General features: G+C 35.4%; 1 protein-coding gene across 1 annotated transcript in view; it reads left to right on the forward strand.

Moving 5' to 3' along the window:
- Positions 1–12,204, forward strand: part of APLF (aprataxin and PNKP like factor) — a 69,458-nt gene extending 57,254 nt beyond the window's left edge. The window contains exons 9-10 of the mRNA XM_045549759.1: positions 5,468–5,514; positions 11,689–12,204. Coding sequence (XP_045405715.1) covers positions 5,468–5,514; positions 11,689–11,891 — 250 coding nt within the window. The 3' untranslated portion in view covers positions 11,892–12,204. The remainder of the gene's footprint in view (positions 1–5,467; positions 5,515–11,688) is intronic.
- The last annotated feature ends 456 nt before the right edge of the window (positions 12,205–12,660 follow it).

The raw sequence follows: 12,660 nt of genomic DNA on the forward strand, positions 1-12,660 counted from the left end.
ACTTTACCCTCCACTTTCTAATACTGTGTCTTCACTTTCTCTTTTTAAGAAGTTATTCTCCTTTTTAATCATTCTAGCCTGACAACTGATGTCAGCAGTCTTTTAACTGGTATTTGGTATATAAACTGTACTTGAGTCTCTGTTGACTCCTTTGGTTCCATTTCTGTGCCTGTTTTTAAAACCTGACATTTAGTTACTTGGGTTTCTAAAGCAGCTTTTGAAGGAGGCACTATTAGCAAACAACTAAGACCATATTTAACTTTTCAATAATCCTACTTACCTATTGTGGGCAAAGTGGGAAAAGGTAGAACTGCTTGGTACCTGAAGCAAACATATATTAAAATGAAGGGAAAAAAGCCTTTAAATCTTAAATGACTATAGATGGACAGGTAATAATAAGACACCAGTGTTGAGTGTTAACACTTGAAAAATCTTGATGCCGGTATATGCAACTTCAGTGTGCTATTCTTGCCTGTTTTTAGTAGATTTGAAATTTTTTCAAAATAAAAAGTTACTAAAAAAATCTCAAATGACTAATAATCTTTTTCTAGATCAAAGGTGAAGAATATATTTGATATTAATGTCCTCCTTGTTTCCCCCTTCCCTGATGCCCAGCATTAATTGTACCTTAATAAGACTGAATTTAACAAGTCAGTGACCTGCACCAGCATGTTCAGTAGGAAAGAGCTTCCCACAAATCACCACCACAGCTGTGATCATTTACAGCTCTTTTCATCACACCTAAGTTGTCCAGTTTATTTTTTTCAAGTTTGAATTTCTTTTCCATCAAAAGGTCAAATTTGGGTTAATCACCATAAGTACACAATCTTGTATATAATCTTTATTCCATTTTTCAAGGCTGTTGAGTTACGACCCTAATTAATTGTGCAGTTGCACTCTGGCACTGTGTTGAATGCTCACATTATAGGAAAAGTTACAAAAAAGAAGGGTATTAGCAATAAGGAATGTCACTGACACCTAACACAAGACCTGGCATGTAATAAGGAATCTGTGACTATTTCTTGAGCTAATAATGAGTGGATCAATGGCGAACATTATTCACTTAACATCTACTAAGCCCACAGACTAAGGACTTGTACATTATCTCGTGAATCCTCACAACAGCTTCATATGAGTCTAGGGGCTGTTGTTACCCACCTCTTCCAACTGGGGAAACTGAAGCGTAGACAGCATGTGGGGAGGTGGATGAGCCAGGATTCTAATTGGGTCTTTCTGATTTTACTCACTACCCTTATACTTTCAATAATAGTATTTCTACCTAGAGAATTTTTTTTACTTTTTTTAGGGTCAGTCCGTAAAAGAGAGGGTGTTTTGTTTGTTTGGGTGGGGTTAATTTTAAATTAATCTTGGCTGGGGAGGAAGGATCTTCCTTTTCTTGGGTTTTGAAAACTCTGTCATCCCATATGGTAGTCACTAGCCACATGTAGCTGTTGACATTTCAATGTAAATGAACTAAAATGGAATAAAATTTAAAATTCAGTTCTTCAGCTATATTACCCACATTTCAAGTGCTCAAAAGCCACATGAAGTTAGTGGCTACTGTACTGGACAATACAGATACAGAAAATTTCCCTCATCACAGAAAGTTCTTTTGGATAGTGTTACAAAATTCTGGGGTTTTCAGTTGAAACTATTGAAAGTAACATTAGTTAAAATCTATCTTGGAAAATAGATTCCATGGTTACCACAGCTCTCAGCAATAACACTCTATTTTTCTTTTTCTTTTTTCTTTGTACTTTCGTTTATCCTTTCTACAAATATTTACTGACTACCATGTTCTGGGAACTGTTATAGGAATTGGTTTTCAGTAATAAACAGAAGAGGACACAACCTTTATCTCCACAAAGCTTAGCATCTAAGTTCATTTCAATTTAATTCTCTTTCAACAAACATCTGAGAACCTCCTGTGTGCTGAGATTATGTTAGTTGCTGGAGGAGTCTGAGTTCCTTGATGAACTTATAAATGGTAGGAGAGGCAAACACATAATGACAATTAAAATGTAAAAGGATGAAAAAGAAAAGAAATCTTTTTCCAGCTGTGGAAGTCTTTCTGGAGTAGACATGGTGGCCACAAATGTCAACGAGGTGGAGAAAGCCAGGGCGGCTGTAGCAAAGGCATCAAGATGAGCAATGCACTCTCTGCGTGTCTGCCTATGAGTAGTCTGGCGTTGCTAGAGCATAGTGAGAGGAAGTCAAGGGTAGGAGATGAAGTTGGAGAACACAAAGAACCTGGGCAATAGAACATGACGGAAAAATAAAGAAAATATTTCTATAAGACCTATGAGACCTTCTATTTTCTACGTACTATTTAACAGAAATGAAAAGGAAACAAACTGGTGTTGGTGAGAGGAGGTGAGAGCTTCCTTCTCAGATGGTTGTGTAAAACATAATTCCTGGGAGACAGTCATTACATGACAATTACTGCCTCATCGGGCCAAGAAGTACTTTGGAAATAAGTTACTGGACTTCCAAGCTGGACTCTTACTTTGTACGAGAAGGAAACTGTGCTTAAACAAGATTGATGTCCAGATTATTCCGTAGGGGACAGAAAATGTCAAGGGGGAGAAAAATGAATAAAGGCAGGCCTGAGAAGAATAATGAAGGGCATTACTGGGTGCTTTATAATGCGGGCCATTTCATTAATGTTAAGCTTTCCTGGGTGTGTCATATAAGTCACAGAACAAGGCAATAGATGGAAATTTTATTTTCTTGTTTAAAACAACAAGCTCCTATGAACTAAATAAAAATATAGGGGCTTGGGAACATGGCAAGTTGACTATAAGGACATAAAATTGATCACAGATGTATGTCCCATCATGTAACAAAAACAGCCACCATAATTTATATTTGTTTGCTACTTTAAAGCTTATCAAATGCTTTCACGTTGCGTTATTTCATGTGATCCTATCTCAGCCCTAGGAAGTGGACATTATACCATCCCCATTTTACAGATAATGGATAATGAGATGGACAAGTCTTGCCCAAGGTCTTTCAACCAGGAAGGAGCCAAACTGGAATTGAAACTTGGGTGCACTGACTCTAAAATGAATTCATTTGGTCTACACAGTATCCTCCCCCAACCATACTCACCCAGAAAAAATTCTTCAAAGATTAGTTAAAATTTGTCTGTTCCCCTAGTCCCAAAGTCACATTTAACCATCAACCTTGATAAAATCTCTCCAACAGAGGTGAAATTCATTATATTTGGTATAGCTGGAATTTGAGAAACATTGTTTCTTCAGTGAACTTCCCCAGAAGAAACAATTTGTTGTCTCAAAAGAAGTGTAATAAAAAGCTCTCTCATGGGCTTCCCTGGTTAGTACCTTCTGCTCTTGCCTCCCGGTGAGTTACGACTGGTGAAAGCAGCCTCTCAAGCTGGAAGAGAGTAGGAAAAAAATCAGCTGACATATTTTTCTTGGTTTTATCAACTAATTTTATGAATTTATAATTCTCATTGTCCAACAAATTATGATGAAGATAAAATATTTGGAGTGAATGCAAAATATTACGCAATGCTAGAAACAAAACACAGAAATATTTATAAAGCAGATGGTTCTGTATGATTAGAAATTATTTATTTTACTTTGTTCACCAATATTACAACAGTGTCAAAGGCACAGAGATGAGAAAAATACAATATTTTTAAAGTTAAATTTTTATTATGAAATATTTTAAACACAAAGTGTACACTTTTTTAAATGATAAAAAAGAGAAGTCAGAGTTTTTACACTAATCCCTTAAAAGAATTTGTAAATGAAACATTTAATAACCTGATTATTTTAGAAATGTTTTTAAAATTCAGTCCATAAGTTTACCTGGACCTCTGTCTTAATATGGTCATTACCCAAGTTGGAAAGCACAGACCTTGGGCAAGAACTTCACCTCCTTAGGCTCACATTGCTCATCTGCCACCTGGAGGAGGTAGAATAGCCACTCTGAGATCATCCTGAGTATATATTTACATTCTGTGATTCATGGACTAGGTTCTAGGCTGGAGATTTACTTCCAGAGACTTTGGCCATTTTTCCCCATTGGAATAGATGTGGAAATGTAAAGTTGAATGGGAGGACTTATAGAAAATCGTAAATTTATAAATAAGTTATATAGTTTCTTAAAAATTGTTTTATTTGTCCAATTGAAAAGAAAAAAAAAACCCAAAAAACAAAGAACAAGGGTTATTTAGCCTGAGAAAAAGGCAGCCCAAAGCTTGACTTAGTTCCTGTGTTCTGAAAAACAGTATAAGGAGTATTTCCCATCTTCACAGAGGTTCTTATTTCTCAGTGAAGAAAATGCTTATCTAATGTCTGTCTTGCCACCACCCCCAGACTCTGTCTCCTTAGGGGCAAGAATGTGTATCTTGTTAAATATTTTATTCTCAGTGCCTGCATAGAGACAAAATGGAGTACAACATTTAGCCAATACTTGCTGAATGAATAAACAGATGAACCTTTATCATGTAAAAATAATTACTTCTGACACAGGATATTAAAAAGTTGTACAGCTCAGCACGTGTCTATTGTCCGTGTACCCCAGCCCTGCTTTGTCAGTCCCCTAAGAGAGAGGTGCCAATCAATTGGATCATGATGAATCTATTTGCTTTGAATTTTTGCTGCTGGAACAGTCTGTTTTATATATATAGGGTGCCCAAATATTTGTTTAATAAAATAATAGAAGGGATCATAAGTACATATAATCAAAAATAGGTCTTCAAATAGTAGGGTTTTGTTTTTTGTTTTTGTTTATTTGTTTTTATTTGAGACATGGTCTCACTCTGTCACCCAGGCTGGAGGGCAGTGACCAGATCATAGCTCACTGCAGCCTTGAACTCCTGGGCTCAAGCAATCCTCCTGCCTGGGCCTTCCAAATTGCTGAGATTACAGGTGTTCACCCACCACCCCTGACCCAAATAATAGTTTCTGTTTGACTTCAGAATATGTTATATGAATTTCTCAATGAAATTGACTTTCCTGTTTTCTCATAACAAATGATTAATGTTCTTTGGAAAGAAATTATTTAAATGCTTTTTTTCTTTCACTTCAAGAAGAGTCTTAGAAGTATCTTTTTGAACACTAAACATACATACACAGAGACATATACATATTTGATATTTGTGTCATATATTTTATACATACTTTTACATTATATTTTTGTGTATTTGATATATATTTTAGAAACACAATATTATATTTCATCTTATCCTGTCTAGAGTGTAAGTTCTTGAGGTAAGAACTTTGTCTTGTTTACTTTTCTTGCCTTTGCATCTAGAAATGTGCCTCCTTCAGTAAATATTGTAATTAGAAAGCAAATTCTTTCCATAAGAAGCCTATTAGGTCCTAATTTTTATTTGTAAGTCAGTGTTCTAGTTTAGTTTAAATAGTCTTATCAATTTTTAGTAATTGGAAAACTGGGTCTTATTTTTGCTTTCCTTTTTTTTTTTTTTTTCCAGAAAGAATCCCCAGCACAAGATAGAATATAGGCATAGTGCACTTCCAGGTAAGTAATTTTACTTCAGCAAACTCAAAATGAAAGCTTTGAATGATTTTCCTGTTAAACCTAGATACAGTTTCCAGTTATTATGAGATTTTTTTCATCTCTGCTTCTGTGAATTTGTTTAATTGCTGATTTTAATTATTTTTTTAGATTAAAAGAAAACAACTATGAACTTTTATATAGCAAATGTTTTCCCCAGTCACTGTCCACAGTATATATTTCTTCTTGTATCTGTTAGGATTCTTTTGTTTTCAAGTACCTGAAAACAATATCTCAAACTGGCCTAAATGATAATTGACTTCTGTAACTAAAAAGTCCAGAGTTGGGGCTGGATTTAGACAAGATTTATTGTTTTGGCTCATTGATAATGTCAATAATGTCTCCAAGGACCTAATTTCCTTCCATCATTCTGTCTTTAGAGAGGGTCTTTATCGACCTAAGGCTGGCTCTTCTCCCGATGAGGGACTATGTATATCCATATTCAGCTGGGACAATAAGCACCCCTGTTTACATCTAAGGAGAGAGAGAGAGATGAACAACTTTTACTTTCATGATTCCTAGGAAAAATCATAATGTTCACTCTTTTTACTGACCTAGATCACATTCTTACCCTCGTACCAACCACTATGGCCACTGATCAGTTTGTACCACCCCTGAAACCAGGGTAGAGTCACCTTTAACACCACAGGGATCTCCAATAGAAACTAAAGTTTTGAGGAAGGAAGTGGAAGGGGACAGACACCAGAGAAGCAACCCTCAAATGTCCATCTGTCCTATTTACATCAACTTGTTTTACCCTCTGTTTCCCCTGCTTCTGAACTCAAATATTTTTCCGCTTTAACAAAATCTGACTTTTTCATATCACTTTTATATACAGAGGTCAATTCAGCACAGAATATTTCTGCCCACAGAGTGGGAGAGTAAAATGCATACTCTCAAGGCTGTGCTTATTTACACTTGTATGTGCATACATACAGCGGGCTTGCAATCAAATTATGTAAATAATTTCACTATAAGGGAATTCTATTCACTATTTCTTACTGAAACACACTTTAGTACTCCAGACATAAAAACACTCACTGAGCTAAAACAGTATGTTATCCTTTCTTTACTGGGACTATATCTAATGATGTAGTATTCATGGTAGTTAAAGTAGCTTCCTTTCCAGCAATAAAGTAATAATATTTGATTAAAAACATGTTATTGACAAATTATAGCATTGCCCTGTGAAAAGGCATTTAACACATTTGTATAACTTTATAGAAATAGGAACTATTTATCTAAAACTATTAATGTGCATCCTATAGCATAGTTTAAAATATCTGGTTTCTTTGAAGTTTCCTGAAATTATTATTGAAGTATTTTCAGAATGAAGAACATATTTTTAAGACAATTAACTTTTTAAAGGAAAAACTTTATTTTATTGGAAATAAGTTTTTCTTTAAAAAAAAGTATAGATATTTTAAAGCAATACGTTTAAGGCTATAGGTTTAGCCTTATATTTTTAATGTACCTTCAAGAATTGTTATGTGGCAATATAGTCAGAACATCTCCTCCCCTTATAAAATCTATAAATTGAGGGTCTGGAGTGTTTCAAATATTAAATGTTAAAGTATCATTATATCAATATATCCTAATTTAGAGATCTCTAACATAGAATTCTAACTTACTTGTTTTTCTTATACCTCAAATCCTTAAAGCTGACCTAATTACCCCAAAATCTTAATCTCATTTATGTATTGACTCATTTACTCACACACTCATTTATTCGCTTATTGTATGTCTTCCATGAGACCAAAGTTCCAGAGATAGGAGAACCAGTTCACAACCGTGGTTATGAGAACCAGCTCTGGCTCTACCTGCTTGTGGTGAGATGTTCTAAAATCTCAGAAGGAAGGGCAGGAGCACTTTCTGCTAGGGATTATCATGGTAGATTTGATGTATGAATTTTAAGTTAAATTGGTCTTTAAGGTGGTAGGATTTCAGTCATTTTTGTTTCTTACCTTTGTGGTGGCTGGGTATGGCACGTCCCAGACAAAGTAAATAATAGATCAATGGAGAACATGAAGGTAGAGATGCTGTGGTTGGAGTTGGCAAGTGGATCAGTTTAACTGATGTGGAGAGTCTCTGTAGTTACTGTGGATGATACTAAAAGGGTGTATTAAGGCCAGATTATGGAAGCTCTCAAAGACCAGACCAAAGATGTAGGCATTTTGGCAAATAATGGTAAGCAAGTATTTTACCAGAATGAAGCTGGTGGTGGTGAACAATCTGAATTAGGGTGGGGGAAGGCCTTTGGAGATTAATTGGGTTAGGTGCTAGTCATATTTATTCCAGAACCCTGCTTTTGAGATTTTTTTCCCACAATTCAGAAACTCATGTAATAATTGAGATCAACAAGTTCACTGCTTCAGAGCATTTTCCAAGTAAATAAAGTTTCATTTCTCCCTTGACCCAGGTACACTGAAAGGCAGAAACAGAAATTTCTCTAAAAATACCTTCAGAGTCTGCTAGCAATTAAAAAAAAAAAGGAAACTATCACCTAGGTAGCATTTGTGTTGTATAATATTTAAAGTCATTAATTTAATTTGCTACAAGAGAATCTATTAATTAATTGTTCCCACAAAGCTAATCATGTCAGCATTTAAAACCTTGTTAAGAAAGATCAATACAACACCACTAACAAAGGACACAGCTGAATTCTAGAGCTGACTTTGCACTCCTGTCATGACTTTGGCTCTTCAGTTGCTTTCACTTAAAACACAGTTAAAGTTCCTGTTCATTTGAAATAAAATGGATAAAATTTGACTGCCAGTTTTACTTTGAGTTCTGTTACAGATGGTTTTGTTAGATTCTGGACTTCCTGTTAAAAGAACATGAATGTATAAAAGTAAATCTCAATTGTAAATGATGACGGATATAAACAATTTTTTGAGGAAACAAATGAGATTCTTCTGATTAAAATGAGCCTATTCAATAAGTTGCTAAGATTTCCAGGTGTCATTGAGGCTTAAAGTCGTCTCATTTAGCAGATTCAAATAAAAATCTTTTATGCAATTGATTATATTGAATACTGCATAGGCTAGTGATCAAAAGTGTAGGCTAAAAAGCACTGTCTAGGGAATGGACACGCTTGAAGCTCAGACTCGGGGGGATGGGGAGACATGGACAATATATATAACCTGAACTTTTGTACCCCCATAATAAGCTGAAATAAAAAAAAAAGACATTCAGTAGTTGATTTGCAAATGGTTCATTTATTCATCCATTGATACATTCAACAAATATATTTATTAAGTGCCTTCTACATGGTAAGCACTCTTGTAGGAGCTAGGATACAATAGAAACAAAGCCTTGCTCTTGTAGTATTTTACAAAGGTGGACAGTGCACATATAAACAATTATGTGATGTCATGTGATGACAGCTGCTAAGAAGAAAAACAAGGCTGTGTAAGAGGACAGAACAGCAGGGGTGTGTGAGGGGTGGAGGTGCCATTTCAGATGGAATAGCAAAAGCAGCACTCTCTGATGATTGACATTAGAGCAAAGGCCTGAAGGAGGAAGCAAGCCAGGTGATCATCTGAGGAAGAATATGCCAGGAGGTGGGAACCCTGAGTTCAAAAGCCCTGGTGAGGATCATGCTTGGAGTGTTCTAGGAGCAGCAAAGAATGGACAGAATTGGAACAAAGACAGTAAGCAGAGGGTGGCAATGAGAGGAGATCAGAAAAGCTAGCAGTGGGCCATTTGTGTAGGGTCTGGGAAGCCAACCTACAAGTAAGGACTTTAGATTTTATTCAGAGTGAGACAGAAAGCTATTGCAAAGTTTTCTGGATTCTTTGTGGAGAATAGAATGGAAGCAAGGAAACCAGTTAGGAGGATATTGTAACTAGGAAGAAGATGATAATATTTGTACCACAGCGTTAGAGTGTTAGAGTGCATGTGATGAGAAGTGGTAAATATATTACACCTGGCAGGTAGAGCCAATAGGGTAGCTTGACATATTGGATGTTGGGTTTCCAGAAAGGTATATTCAAAGGTGACTTCAAGAGTTCTTGCTAAAACAACTAGAAGGTTGGATGGTTGGAGAACTCATATATTCAAAACTGAGAAGAGAATGACCAGATTCCCAAACCAACTCAAGAGTTATGTTCTGGAAATGTTATGCCCCAGATGCCTGTAAGTCATCCAAGTTGGGATAATACGTAAGCACTCAGATTACTGAATGTGGAATTCGGGGCAATGGTCAGGGCTTATGATATAAATTTGGGAATGTAGGATATAAGACTGGATAGAATTATCTAAGGAGTGAGTTGGAGAAGAGGTCCTAGCCCAAAACATGGGCACTCCAACATCTAGAGATGCGGAAGATGAGGAAGATCCAGCAAAGGCTGAGAAGGAACAGCCAACGAGCTGAGAGGAGAACCTGAAGTTATTTCAGCTTTATTTCCATTTTTCTTATAAATCTTGTTAACATAACTTCTGAATCAGAAAGGAAGCTATTTATTGAGATATCATTGGCACACGCTTTGTGGTAATGTGCATTCATGTCTTGTAAAAAAGGTTATGTAGATGAGGTACTTCTAAGAGGAAAATAGTCAAGAATAGGGATATTGATGTTCTTTCCTTCTCACTCTGTTCCCTGCAAACTACACTCCAAATGTTTCTTAAATGCATTTCATCATTAAAAAAATATGAGGAATTGAGATTAGCTAGACATAAAACATGCTCTTGTGATTTGCAGGAGATAAGATATATATACAGACAAATGTAATGCAAGATTTCCCTGAAGGAACTGGTGTGCTTCCTGCTTTATGAGAATTGTACTAGTTATTATGTAGGCTTTTTAGGCTTGACTACCAAGAAACAGAAATTTGATGCTCAATTTATAATAATTATGTTAAAAATCAAAGTTGACATACATATATTCTATTTTTTCTGTTCTTAGTTTCTACTTTTATTAGTATTTTATTATTAAATCATTATTATTATAAGCTATCTCAAATATTCTCTGGAATGAGTAGTAATGATACTAAGAAAAATATGAATATATTGGATTATAGGAGTTAAAAGGACAGATATATTACTTTCTTTGTCATTTTTATCATTTTTTTCTGCATCAAATTCCTTGATTTTCATTTAAACTATATTTACATGTGAACATTTTAGAAAGATGTTAACCAGAGCATATACAAAAGTACAGACAATATTTTTAACCTATACGTTTGTCATTCATCAGGTATTGTCCTCTACCATTCAGAAGACTTCCAGATAAAGTCTTTCTGGTTGTTTTTTAAATGTTCCACATTGTCCTGGAGTCTCTCACTACCTTATTTTAAGCCAAGCTCTGTTGCTCACTATGGAAAGAATATAAAACAGAGTGGGATGAGGGAAGAAATGAATTTAGAGACAGATGAATTCCTGTATTATAATATTTAGAGATCTGTAAATTCTAACAGTGTTACCATTGCAATCCTGGTCTTATTGAAACATGACCTGTAAGAATATCTTAGACTTATAAAACTATACTTTCTGAAGTACCTAAACTCATATCTTTATGTCAATGAGCTTTTCTTAGGTTTTCTGTGCTAATAAACAATCCTAAGTTTCAGTGCCTTACCATAAGTGTATTTCTCCTTCCTGTTGCAGTTGTGAATTGGCTGTGGCCCTGTCCCTTGTGTGTCCTCATCCTGGAATTCAGGCTGAAGGATCAGTCCCTATCTGGGACATGCTCTTCTTGTTGCAGAGGGGAAATGGCAATAGCGGAACCACAGAAAGCTTCTTTTTGGAAGTGGCACATGCTATTTCTACTTACATTTCTTTGGCCAGATCAGTGGGGTGGGGACGTATAATCATATCACAGGAGGGGCAGTGAATAACTGGGACAAAATACATTCTACCACATGAGAAGATAGGGGATCATGAATATGATTATGATATTATTAAGGAACCACTATCATGAATCTTATGGTTCATTTTAGTCTCAGGAGCCTCATGGTAGGAAAATTTAGAATAAATAATAAATGTCATTTTAATGCCCTTTCCAGAAATTTGTAATGGTAAGCTATGTATTAATAAAATTCATTCTTCTTCATGCAGGAAGACATTTTATAGTGAGACGTCTCTAATCCCAGGTTGAGTGGTGATTGATGTGTTATGTACCAATCTTCTGTTTTTCAGTGAGAAGTGTTTTAGATGAAGATAATGACAATGTTGGGCACCCCAATGAGTATGACCTGAGTGACAGCTTCCTAGATGATGAGGAAGAATATGAGCCAACAGATGAAGATTCTGACTGGGAACCAGAAAAGGAAGACCAAGAGAAGGAAGATGTGGAAGAGCTTTTGAAAGAGGCAAAAAAGTTTATGAAAAGAAAAAAGTAACTCTTTTCTGCAATAATATATGGCTCACATTTACTTTTTGTTTCTGGGAAAAGATTCAGGAACCAAGGAGGTACACAAATGAATTATTTTCCTTCTTTTGATAGTTATGGCTTTTACTATTGATGCTTTGTAAATGAGACATGGAAACATCAGCCTTCCATGTAGTAAATGGAATTTGTTTTGTTGCTTTGCCTTTTCTTTCCTATTTAAAGCCTCTGGATATAGGAAGAAGACAGAGAAGTTAAAGAGTAATAATTGATATTTTTCATGTACTTTGTATATTATAAATAAAAAGTAAAAGCCATAGGTTGCATAAAACTTTGGTCTTTTTTCTTTTTTCCACAGATTATGTCTTTATAGAGTTCTATGCAAGTATAACCAGGCAAATTACATGATAGGTGGGAAAACATGCCTCTTTCCTTGCTATTGAAGCAATTCTTCAGGCAGACCAGGCTTTTAAAAATGATAGCCATCACATAATGGCTATTTTTTTCTAGTACCCTAGATGTGCACTTTGCAGTTTCCTTTACTACTTTTATCCTTTGAAACTTGGGGAGATTAGTAGCAAATAGATACTGAAAATAGATTCAAGTAGGCTATAGGAGAGAAATGTTCACCATGCAGGGAATATTATTTTGTGTCTTTCATCTGTAATTTACTGTATGTCTGAGTTTAAAGGTAGAACAACTCAAAGAATTTGACATTTTTTTCAAACTGAAGTCCTACCTGATTATTTTAACTCACAATGTGCTGTCTTTACATTAAGAGC

The sequence above is a fragment of the Lemur catta genome, chromosome 4 (assembly GCF_020740605.2).
Source record: "Lemur catta isolate mLemCat1 chromosome 4, mLemCat1.pri, whole genome shotgun sequence".
NCBI lineage: Eukaryota > Metazoa > Chordata > Mammalia > Primates > Lemuridae > Lemur > Lemur catta.